We start from the raw sequence: 13,391 nt of genomic DNA, 5'->3' as shown, positions 1-13,391 counted from the left end.
TATTTTTTGGGTTAAATTTTGACCTGGGACATATTGTCCCATTGGAATTTTCCAGTGGGATTTTATGTCCCATTGGTTGCTGTTAGAGAAATAAAAAAAGACCCACTTCTTCCAACATTCACTCTTATTTGATATAATTGAACTTTAAAAAAAATACAAAACTAAAGTAAAATTATTTTATGAATACATCAAACTTATTATAAAAGGTAAAAAATACAAAAATTCAATGCATGGAAAACATGACAGTAAGACAAATTGAAATAAAAATACAATGCATGTTAAATACAATCTTGTTTGTTTGAAACTGCAAATATATTTATACATATTACTAAATTCTTGTGAATGATAGGGAGAGTAAAACAGTTTTTACATAACGGTATTCTCCAAACTGCATATGTAGTTCTTGTTCTTGTTTCTTTTGCACATCATCTTTGGGAGTGTCCTTCCACTGGCAAATGATCTCTATCATTTAACATTAATTTAGACTGTTTAGATGGCTGGCCAATGCACTTATTTCATTTAACTTTACAACTTTCCTTACCAATGGATATCAGTTTTTCTGCAAGAGATATCAAGTACTGCTTCAGTGTAACATTTTTATTTTTTACTTCATTGAATAAGATCCAAGAGTTAATAACACTCATCATCAACAATCTCAAAAATACCTTTTTTTCCACCACTTTTGAGATTTTCTGATAAAAACAAAAAGTGTAATTTTTTGATCTGATAAATCGACCACTCCCATTATTTTATTATAAAATGAAACAGCTGATGGACAGTTAAATTCCATTCTCACGCCATATTTTTATTTACGGGTTACTTTGCATTCGCTTATATAATTGCAATTACTCAGTACCAAAACATCTCTCTGCTGTCACCCCATCTTGAGCCCAAAGTTCCTGAATTGTTCACCAAATATTCTGACTCTCCTTTTCCTAACTTTCCACTAAATTTTGGCATATTTTTTCTATTATTAACACATGTACCAATGACTGGAAAACTTATAGTATCCATGAGCTTGACACTGGTGAAAAATCTGTCAAATGCTATTGTTACATCTGGATTTGTAATGGTTTCACAAAGTTTGAGCACAACCTTTTCCCCCAGAGTTAATCTTACATTTTCTTCTTCCACAATTTTACTTGTATATATGTTGAAATCATATACAAATCCAGTATGAGTCGCATCATTACCATATTTTTATTCTCTGTTTTTATGGGTTTTAGAGGCAAATATTACTTGATGCTGGTCTTCCCGTTTAAAGTTTGTCATTGACTCATCAATACTTTGAAATGGGCTATCTTCTCTAGCTTTAGAAAATGAATATTTCAGACATGAAATAACTTTGTCACTGTTTTGGAAGCATTTTTACCTCTTACTGGATGATTAAAATATAACTCTGACAGCAACAACTGACAATTTCTAGACATAGCCATTTTTATAGCTTCATTCGCTAATGATGGGTTATAACTCCAGTAATCTGAAAAATTAGGAACTTTATTGTAACTCATTACAAGGAAGATTCCAAGCACCATCATTATTTCTCCTGGATCAGTTTGAGGTTTCATCTAACCTATAATTAGTACACTGTGATATAAAAATAATAAGACTATGGGTAAAAGTTGTATATAAAGTTCAGCTGATCTGATTCAACAGTAATTTTTTTACTGATAATTAATATCGGACGACTTGGAGTTACTTGCAGCCTAAGTTTGAACAAGTGATTAGGCTTTGACCAGATGATGTGAATATCAGCTTGTTTGTTATTGTCGGTAACAGAATTTTTGTCACCTTGGGTATTACTATTAGTAATAGTATATTTATCACTACCTGAGTCATGATCAGACTAGTTTCTGAAGTATCACTTATGGAACTGTCTGATTCTTTGCTTGTTTCTGTGCTATCATTTTGACCAGGAACGTAAGTCTCATCTTCAGATGAATCATCTGAAAAATCCTTATCATCCTCCGATTCGTGCAAAATCTGCTCAAGCTCTTCATCGGAAAATAGCCACTTACTTACTTAAATAGCCATTGATGTATCTATAAAAAAAAATAATTTTAAAACATAAAAAAACAAGTTACAATATGAACAAAATCTACATAAAAAAAATTGAATACCAGTGGGACATTGTGTCCCATAAAAATAAACCACTGGGACATATTATCCCAGCTGAAATAAAAAATAAAGAAAAAGATTGTACTTATCGAATAAGTGATGACAATGGATGGTGCAACAACAGATATGCTTACACAATGCGCAACAGATGCTACTGCAAACAAAGAGTCACCAACTGGAAGTAACAAAGATGCTGCCACCTGTAGGTGAAACTAAGAAGCATAACTGCCACTCAATGATCTAAATGAAGTAGCATATCAGTGGGTTAAGTAAACAGCCTTATAACATACACACAGAACAAACAGTATCTTTCTAGTATCATGGGACTATATGTCCCACTGAGGATAAATAACAATATGACCAGATAAGATTATATATCCTGTTGGGAAGTTAAAATATTGAGAAACTTCTTAAATAGAATACAAAAATAATAATAATTACAATTAAAATTCCTACCTTTATTTTGCAGGCATTTATATTTATCTTAATTTCTTTTTTCTTATTTTCCTATAGTGTTCAGGGAAAGTCTTCTATTTTCACCATTCAGCAGTAGTCAGCTCATCATAGATTTATTCCATCTGCCTAGGTAATGTTGTTCCATCTGCAATACATCTTGGTGGAACCTTATCCTCCCTTCATCACTGATGTCACCCAACCTCGATGTTTTACTTCTGCAACACCCGTACGTTGTCAAGGATGACCTGCCAGGTTTTTCAGGCTGGAATAAGTTCCATGTTGGCGAAAGCAAATCCGCCGTGCTGTGCAGGAAGTCCATAGATAGTGTCTTTATACGGCAAGCCTCTGACACGCATCACGTCGTTGTTAAGCTTGCTGTGGATGGTTTTGACCTAGTTGTGGTTAGTTCGTACTTTCAGTACAGAGATCCCACTGACTTACACTTGGAAAGATGGGATAGAATTATTAGGCTGATAGCGGGTCGTCCTGTTCTTATAGGAGTTGATGCGAACGCCAAATCGCTTCTTTGGCACAGTGGGATCACAGACGACGGCGGTGAACTTCTAGAAGGCTTCATCGCGCAGCACCGATTTGAAGTATTCAATGTCGCCGGCGAGTTGGCTACTTTCGCCGGCACAGTAGGATTGCGGAGGGCCTTCCATGGTACCAACATTGATGTTACCATCGGTAAGGATATCCCTGGTAGGATTCTAAATTGGTCGGTAGTCGATGATTGCGAAAGCGATCATCGGCTCATAGTTTTTGATTGGATAGGTGGGCTGCGCGATGTCTTTAGGGCGGCCGCTCCTGTTCAGCAGGGGCGCTTCTTGCACAGGCAGGCGGATTGGCCTAAGTTTTCTAACATTCTTGCGGCCAGGATGCGGGTGTTCACTCGTACCCTGGACGAGGTCCCTCTAGATAACCTGGCAGAGAATTTTTCTTCTGCGGTGGTTGAAGCCGTAGAATTCTCAATCCCCCGGAGCACGGGTCGAGAGAGAGTAGCTGGTTGGTGGACTCGGGACTTGACTGCGATAAAGCAGGCCGTGGGCCGACTCAGGAGAGCCGCACAGCGTGCGCATGATCCTGACAGGCGCACGGTTCTGTTTACGGAGTATCGTCAGAAAAGGAACGAATATTTTCATAGTATTAGGACTTCGAAGCGGGATTCCTGGGGCTCTTTTGTTCAAGAGCAAGGGAATAAAGGCCCTTGGGGTGTTGTTCATCGAGTACTTGATCACAAGCGGAAAAAGGACAATCTTCTGTCGGCTCTCTCGACCCAAGACGGGGTTGTAGTTGAGAAAGATCGTGTTCTATCTCTTCTGATGGACGATCTGCTCCCCGATGATACCGAGGTTGGTGAGACCTCCTATCATCGGAGAGTTCGAGCGGCGGTTGTAGATTTTGACACAGACTGTGTCTTCGAAGATTGCTGAGGCGGAAGTCCGTCAAGTAATGTGTAGCCTGGCTAGGAACAAAGCCCCCGGATATGATGGTATTACGGTGGAGCTCCTTGTTCGCACCCTGCCCGTGATTCTCGGCCCGTTGACTAGGGTGTTCAATAGGTGTTTATTCGCCGGGTATTTGCCAGCTTACTGGAAACGTGGTATTATGTTTAAGCTGTTATTCAAGGGTGGCGACAAGGAACCCAACGTCAGTTCTTCTTACCGTCCTCTGACGCTCTTGCCAGTTATTGGAAAGGTTTTCGAAAAGGTACTCTACCTCCGCATAAATAGTAGGTTGACTTCAAATCACATGCTGATGGACGACCATTATGGCTTTAGACCCGGCAAGAGTACAGAGGACGCGATTCTTGGAGTCCTTGATCTGGCTTCAGGCAGTGAGTGCAAATATGTACTCGGTGTCTTCTTAAACATTTAATAACTTGTGGTGGCCCTCTGCTTTGTTTCAATTGCAGAAGCGTGGTTGCACGCGGAATGAAATTAACACTCTTTCGAGTTATTTCAGCGATAGAACTGTTGTCATTCGTGACGGCCCTGTCTAGGAAAGACCCTGTCTAAAAGATGTCCACAGGGCAGTGTATTAGGTCCACTCGTCTGGACCATCGAGTTCGACTCTCTCATGCAGCTGCGTTTGCCTGGTGGCTGTCGCGTTGTGGCTTACGCCGACGATGGGCTGCTGCTGAGATTGAGCTTAGAGCGGCACAGGCATGTAGGGTTTTGCGGTTGTGGAGTCTTCAGGATAAGATGGTTTACAGTGCGGAGAAAACCACTATGATGTTTTTGCAGGGCCGGCTAGCTGCAACTCGCCACCCGCGAGTTGTGATGGACGGCCGTTCAATTAGGTATGTCACTATTCAGATGTATCTGGGTGTTATCCTTGATGAGAGGCTTCTCTTCAAGAAGCACCTACAGTATGTGGCGAAGAAGGCAGTTGATGCTTTCTTCGGCGTCCGTAGAGTAGACCATCCCGATTGGGGGTTGAATTTCCGTACCATGCGGATTCTTTACAAAGGTGTTTGCGAGGCCATTATGTTGTACGCTGCGCCCGTCTGGGCTCATCGTATGCGGTACCAATGTTATAGGGACATTCTATTAAGAGCCCAGCGTCTTCTTTTATTAGCGGTTGTCGGCGGTTACAGGACTGTCTCGCGAGAGGCAGTAACTGTGATCGCAGGCATCAAACCTTTGGACATTTCGGCTACAGAACGTAGCCAGCGGTATGTTGCAAAGATTGTAAGATGCCTTCTTACTTCAGGGCGTATGCATGAGATCGAAGACCAAGGTTTTGACTCTTGGCAAGATAGGTGGAACGATTCTTCAACAGGTCGTTATACGCATGGTAAATTTTCCAATGTTAGAGAGTTGCGAGCGGTTAGCTGGGTATCCCCCAATCGGCACACGACCCAGTACCTCTCCGGACATGGTGCCTTTAGGGATAAATTGGCTAGGTTTAGGTTGTTTGATTCCGACTTCTGTCCGGACTGTAAGGTCGATGACACCGTGAACCATGTCCTACACATATGTCCCCGGTACGAAGCTGAGCGTACCAGAATTACTACGGAACTCGAGAGAGTAAACTCTGTTTTGGATCTACGAGTCAACTGGAGGACTCGTAGAGAGTGGACAATAGTTGCTGGATTCCTTCGCTTCCTCGCCCTGAACAGGACTGCCGAAGGGATTAAGTAGGTGATAGGAACCTGGGTGGCTAGAGACCGCCTGGGCAGTTGACTGGCCGAAGGTAGGCAGGCGCTTAAGGCAGCGTGCCTCGGTTAGATCTAGTTGGTGTTATTTTGTTGGAATAAAACTGTCGGCGGAGTTGCGGCCGCTGTCAACGGGCATGGTTATCCTTGTCCCGGGGGGTGCGGTCGCGCTCCGACGAGGGCGTTTTGTGAGCACAAGACACCGTCGGCGGGACGTGGCTGTGTGCCGCTTCGGTGGTAGGCAGTGGCGTTTCGACGGTGGTTACGAAAGATGGTGAATGTCACGCGGGACTCCGCGATGGAGCTGCGTGGGAGTAGGCGTTCGCTCTCCTCTCCCGGGCAGACCGAAGCGGAGTCAGATAGTTTGAACTCATTGAGTTATTAAGCGGGGTTCTTTAAGGGAGGTAGGACCAAATTTCGCTGTGTAAACTTTAGTGGGAAGTTTTGTTGAAGTGGTAGTTACTCGGATCTGAGACATTCAGTAAGTTGGCTCATTAATAGTTAGAGCAAGGCGCGGGGTCTTCATTCCGCGGTTAGGCTTCTAGCTTAGTTCCTGAGGGCGACATGGTAGCTGCAGGTGTCCGTTGTCTTCTTTCTGAAGGCATAAACATGTAAAACTATCTCGGGGTGAACTTTACCGATGCAGATGTCCCTCGGGGCATCTGCATCGGTGGCATCTCTGCGGAGCCTGAACTGAAAGCTGTGGTGCGCAATCAGTTTGAGGGCGAGAAGATGTCCTCCGTTAAAGCCACTACTGGCTAGGAATGGAGGGGGTGGTGTAGCGACCGGACACGCTACGGAGTGGGATCTTCTCCCCTCGGGGGGGAATCGAGATGATGTCACCTAAGTTTAAATGGAAAAAAGTCCAAATGAGAATGTAAAAAATGAATTTTCAATGACATTCTGCTGCCTAAATTTTTGTAATTCACTAGTTCATTTATAAGCTGATCACAGTTTTCAGCTTTTTTATTTCCAAGAAAACCAGTAATGATATCTTTGAATAACTTCCATGCTGCTAGTTCTTTAAGATTCAGTTTGCTGTCAAATATATTTTCACAAATTAACTTTCTTATTTGTGGCTCAATGAATATTCCCTCTTTTAATTTGGCTTCACTTAACTGTGAAAAACCTCAGCTAAATATTTAAAGCCATCTCCATCTTTATCTAACGGTAAAATAATACGATCTGCTTCGACAAGGGGAATATTGACAACATTCTCCTTTCCTGGGTAAACTGATTTCTTTTTGACCAGTCTATAACTGCATAATGTATCTGCAGCCAAACTATCCCACAAACACAAAAAATGTATATATTTTGTAAAGCCACTCTGAAGATCGAGAAGAAGCCCTATTGGTTCAGGTCAGAAATGATTCGCTATGAGTGTTCATCATACGTAATGGCTTTTTAAATTTTTGACGTACTTTCATGTTTCTTTCATTCCTACAGCATGTGCCGCCGGTATAGAAGAAAACTTATTCGAGTTATGCAACAACACTGCCTTTATGCTTCTTTTTGAAGAGTCTATAATCATGAATAACATATTCAATGCCCAGATCAGACATTAGCTCCCTAACATCATGGCAGGAACAAATTAAACCATCTCTTCTAGAGTATCTAGAGTATTTCTATAAATGTTTCAATAAATACAAATCACAAATTATGTCACTCAGTTCTGCTTGTGTGATGAGATGAGGTTCAGTATTCGATTCTTCTAGAATGTAACTAATATCTATTGAAGTTGAGGATTCCATCGGTTGAGCCTTCTGGGGAATCAGAAATTTCTTTCAAGAAAATGGAGTGTTCGGAATAGGTAAATCAAGACCATGAAGTACTGGTCTCATAGTTGAACAAACATTTTGGTATGCAATATTGCTTTTATTGTTTGAATTGAAACCAGTATCATTTTTTAAGCAAAAATTGCAGTCATCATAACAGTTAGTAGGCTCTTGCCAAAAGGCAAATGCTTCTTTTTTTTCTTTTTTTTTAACCACTCGATTAGTTTAACGTAGTACTTGATGCATGCTACATGTGGAGCCCAGGATTTATCTTGCTCTCCAAAGACAGTGAAAACAATGTTTGTAAGCAGTTTTCAGCAGATTCGATATTGGTTTTCATTGACTTTTCATGGTGAATTCTCCGCAAACATAAAAAATATTTGGGTAATTTTTACAAACCCAATTTTTATTCATTGTAAAATTCAAAATGTTTTAATGAATGAAAGTAAACTGAAATATTACAGAAATACTTACTTAATTATAGAAATAATTGTTTTATTTTATAAATACTTAATTACATAAAATACTTCATAAAATTGTTTCACCATGGAGTGCAATAAAACACAGTACACAACTTAAAAAACCTTGATATTTAATAAAATAATACCAAAACTTCTTCTGTCATAAAAATCTTTCACTGAATTTATGGCATCACTTATGAAACAATCTTTATAATATGTGTATGATAAAACCACTACCACAAAAAAGAACACAGCAAATCATATCAAGAGCTGAACTCATACGGAAGAAAATTTCATCACATTAAATTACTCATTACTCGACTCATTGTCATGTCTACAAAAGTCTGGCTTGATGAAATGACATCATTTGACTGTTATTTATCAAATATAGGTCTACAGTATGTATCACAATATAAATCAGGTATGAATAAGCAAATATACAGATGTACTAATTTATTTGTATTGTTTATGAACAAGTAAGTTTAAGGTTGTAACTTACGAACATTATGTGATGGGTTGTTTCAGAATACATATTCAGATTCAGCATATAAAATACTATATAGAAGATCTACTCCCTTTTCACTTCAAAATTTTATGTTGACCAGGTTTTAAATGATCGCAAGGATGAGGCAAGATCTGTAGAAGCTGATATGTCATAAAAAACGGCTGAGAAGGGCTGGAGGTGAGGAATACGAGGAAGCGGTGCTTAGATATGTGGTGGCAAGGTGCACTCTCAACTATGAGATAAAACAACCTAAACTGAGTAAATGGCGTGAATTGTGTGGCGAGTTAAATTATGGTCCATGGGGATGGGTATATTAGATAGTGATGAAGAAGCTTGGTAGAAAGCTGCCTGTCCTCGCGTAGGATAACGCAAATATACAGATAAGAAGACTTTCCCCGAGAAGATAAGGGGGAGTTAGAGATGAACAAGTGTGAACCAAAGCACTTTTCGCAAGAGGAGGTCACTGCAGCTGTCCTTAAATTAAGAGATCATAAAAGTCCTAGACCCAATGAAATACTCGCTACCGTATTAAAAGGCTTAGTAAGAAGGATTCCATGGGAAATTACTGATACTGCAAACCATGGCTTAGAGAACAGATGCTTTCCTAAATGTTAGAAGAAGTTGCGATTAGAGTTACTACCTAAACATGCTAGGATGAGATTAATATGGAGTACCGGCCATTATGCTTATTAAACAATATGGTAAAGGCTGTTGAGAGAATGCTGACATCCCGCATCATTAAAAAGCTTGATGCAGGTGTCTGCATACACCCTAATCAATATGGTTTTGTCATGGCTGCTCTATATTGCAGGGGGTTGCAAGGGTGACAGATTGGGCTGCTCGGATCAAACAAGGGACTTGGAAGACAAGAGGTATGCTGTTGTTTGTTACACTGGACATCCATTATGCATTCGGGTCCTTACCCCAAAATATCATAATATACACTTTAAGAGAAAGAACTACGTGTATATTTACAGAGGCAGATTCGTAAATATCTAAGTGACAGATGGGTCACTACAGATACACAAGGCAGTCATTTAAGTTTCCAGATGTTTGGGAGGGTCCCACAGGGATCGCTGCTGGGCCCCTTACTCTGGGTAATAGTGTACGATGGCGTTCTTAATTTGACTTTACCCAAGGGTATTGAGACCATCACTTATGTGAATGATCTCTCAGTTCTCATTAGTGGTAGATCAGAAGGTGAGATTGAAGAACATGGCAATGCGGCCCTAGTGTTAAAAATACCTGGATGGGTGAACATGGCTTAGAGCAAGCACCAGGCAAGTGCAAATAATTCACCCTCACGAAGAGGGAGGAAGGTTGGGCCCATAGTTTTGAGAGTGGATAGTCATCAAATACAGGCCAGGAGTAGACTTAAGTACCTGGGGTTCATCATAGACTGAGCATGCACATTTGGCGATCATGTGTTGGAAAGTTGCAACAGGGCAGAGAGGGTACTTGGGGCACTGAAGGTGCTGATGACCTCACAGGCTGCACCTGGAGCTTCTAAAAGACTAATCATGTTGGCTATTATTTCCACCTTATTGTACATGGCCCCAATTTGGGGTTCCACTGTGAGAATTAAGAGGAATCTGAACAGATTGCGGCATGTACGTCGTGGGTCACTATTGGGTGTTGTTTCTGCATATCGCATACTGTCCTACGAGGCTGCGTGTGTGTTGGTTCCTCCGACAGAGTTACAGATAAGGGAGAGAACAGATATATATCAGGGTATGAGGAAGACGGAGGCTAAGATTATTACCTTGAATACCTGGCAAGACAGTTGGCAGACAGGTAACAAATCGTTATAGACAAAGCATTTGATTACTGATTTATCAGCATGGTGTATAGGAAATATGAGGAAGTAAATTTTTATATCACTCAAATTTTAACAGGACATGGAAAGTTTGAAGAATATTTATTCAGGATAGGTAGGAGAGATTCCAACAGGTGTATATCTTGCAACAGTGAACATAACCTGTTCAGATCCCCGGAATGGACTGAGCGCCGGTCACATGCTGCTATCAAGAGACTGACACCTGACAATTTGATTGCATACATGACTGCTTCACCAGATTACTGGAAGTTAGTTGTGCCACAGTATACTCGTACAAGGATATGGAGTGTTGGCACAGAGGATTTTAGTGTAGAGATGAGCAGACAGCCCCGGTCATGAGGGCTGGCATGCCAGGTGTATATCTTGCAACAGTGAACATAACCTGTTCAGATCCCCGGAATGGACTGAGCGCCGGTCACATGCTGCTATCAAGAGACTGACACCTGACAATTTGATTGCATACATGACTGCTTCACCAGATTACTGGAAGTTAGTTGTGCCACAGTATACTCGTACAAGGATATGGAGTGTTGGCACAGAGGATTTTAGTGTAGAGATGAGCAGACAGCCCCGGTCATGAGGGCTGGCATGCCTAAGTGTGCCAGCCCATGGGTTTGTTTGTTAAGTGAACTCCACGGGTATGTTAGGTTGGGTTCAAAATAAGGTCAAGACAGGTACTATTAAAAGTTATAAACTGATGCAATTAAAAGTCCTGAGTCCAGGTGAAGAACAGACCAAAGAGCAAAGGGGTGACAGACAGCCCTCTGTAGAGCTATCGTTTGTCTGTGCTTGTGTGGATAGGTGATGGTGATGATGCACAAGAACTCTTGACCCCCGAGCTCAAAGGCACCCTGGGGTTGTGCTATGTTTAATTGCTGATCCAACCTCGGGTGGGAAGGAATGATGAATTAGGAGTTTTAGTCGGCAGAGTGTGGACACACATAGACTCTTAGTAATAACATCTAGCTCAACCCATGCGAGTCCGACACTCCGCCACTTGTGGGGAGTATGTAAATGGTATTTCTCTGTAACACCGATAAAAATAAAAAAAAAACAATATTATTATTATTAACTTGTTACTCCACACCAAACAGGTAAACTTTTACAACAAAGTGGTTGTTCGAAAGACCAATATTTACAATATTTTTTGTTAACATGTATTATTAAATGGAAATGAAATTAATATGACAAAATTAAATTGTTTTACACTTGAGGATTTTGGGAATGCAACAAATTTTCTAGAATATTCAAGATGATTTGGAAGAATTTTTAAAACAATACATATTTTGTATCATGCAGACCTGAAAAATAACAAAACAAGAAAACCTTTTATTGTTCTGATTAAGATACAATGATACTGAATATACAAATATGAGTATATTAGTAATCATTTTAATTCTTACAGTTTGTTATTTTCAAGATGAATCCAACAAAGTAGAACCAATTTTCAAGTACTCCAACAAACTTAGGATCAGAGAGTTGTCATTTTATCAAAAAAATTACATTAATACGAGCAGTAATGGATAATCAGAAATTTTCAGTAAATGTGGAGGCAGAATTATTTAACTTACTTTTACATTTTTTTCTGGTATCTAACTTACTGGTGCTTTAGTCTCATTGCAAAAACAATTATTTTGTTTAGAAGCTTTCTTCAACTGAGACCATTCACACAGTATACCTGGTCTGAAACAAAGCCTCACTAGAGTACCTCATTTGAACTCAGGAATGACAAACATGTTTGTTAATAATTTCTCACCCATCCTTGTTAAAACACAGAATATTTTTTATTATTATCAAGCCATCTAACTGTCACTAGCTAAAAAATCGTTCTTTTTCATTATTTCCTGACAAAAGAAGTTTTACTTTTAAAACATCATCTGAAATAGAAACATGCCTAGATGAACCAGGAGTACTACAATGTACTACAATCAAGTTCATCACAGATGAACTTCGAGATAGAAAAACATTAAAATAAAAAGGGCTGTGGTGCTTTTCACAAAACACTCAATTTCCTACCATCATTTTATGTTGTAAATGGGTTAAATATCCTCTTTAAAGACAATATCCGCTCACTACAACCAATCTCCACTGGCCACTTAAGTTTAATACTCTCTTTCCTATTGATGAAGACACTTTCCAACAAAGCTTATGAAATTCTTTAGAACAATACAATAAAAAAAAACCATTATGTGAACTTGACTACAAGGTATTAGAACACACTGGATGATAGTAATTGCGTATAGGCCATTGTAACCGCACATGCATTGAATTGCTCATAACCTTTCCCCATCTATTTGTACGCTTGTCCATTCTCTCCCAACCCAATCTCAATTGGCTATTTATTACACCCCACAAGGCATGTCAATTAAAGATCATCCAGACTATCAAGATTCAACCCACCGGGTTGGTCTAGTGGTGAACGCGTCTTCCCAAATCAGCTGATTTGGAAGTCGAGAGTTCCAGCGTTCAAGTCCTAGTAAAGTCAGTTATTTTTATACGGATTTGAATACTAGATCGTGGATATGGGTGTTCTTTGGTGGTTGGGTTTCAATTAACCACACATCTCAGGAATGGTCGAACTGAGACTGTACAAGACTACACTTCATTTACACTCATACATATCATCCTCATTCATCCTCTGAAGTATTATCTGAACGGTAATTACCAGAAGCTAAACAGGAAAAAGGAAAGACTATCAAGATTCAACTATATTGCCTTTATTACATGATAAATTCTTTAAAGTAAAAAACGTATTTTTTATTTTTTGATTATGCAGTATTACAAAGACTATCAGAATCTCTTAAGCCAAGTATTTTCAACAAATAATTAATTGAACACACAAGCAACCTTTTCTTGCTCCTAAGTACACTTCTGGCAATGGCATAAGAATTCAGATAACACTAACTAGACTTGTATCTAAAATTAATTTATTAAGTGAGAATTATTTCCCTTCCATTATCTCAGTGTCAAAAGAATTAATTTTTTACTTATAATTAATATTACTAACATTCTATAAATATTAAAAATTATAATAACTGCATTCAAATTACATAAAAATTGTTCTTCAAAAGGATCTTTA

The 13,391-nt window shown here is 39.5% G+C and overlaps 1 protein-coding gene across 1 annotated transcript in view; it reads right to left on the bottom strand.

The window, feature by feature from the left end:
* Positions 1 to 1,893: 1,893 nt before the first annotated feature.
* The window catches only part of Ctu1 (Cytosolic thiouridylase subunit 1), a 29,939-nt gene continuing 18,441 nt past the window's right edge, over positions 1,894 to 13,391 (bottom strand). The window contains exon 7 of the mRNA XM_075364558.1: positions 1,894 to 2,042. Within this exon, the coding sequence (XP_075220673.1) occupies positions 2,023 to 2,042 (20 nt within the window). The 3' untranslated portion in view covers positions 1,894 to 2,022. The remainder of the gene's footprint in view (positions 2,043 to 13,391) is intronic.

This window comes from Lycorma delicatula, chromosome 4 (genome assembly GCF_047948215.1).
Source record: "Lycorma delicatula isolate Av1 chromosome 4, ASM4794821v1, whole genome shotgun sequence".
NCBI lineage: Eukaryota > Metazoa > Arthropoda > Insecta > Hemiptera > Fulgoridae > Lycorma > Lycorma delicatula.
Note: the sequence above shows the minus strand (reverse complement) of the source record. Positions and strands in the feature narration are given on the sequence as shown.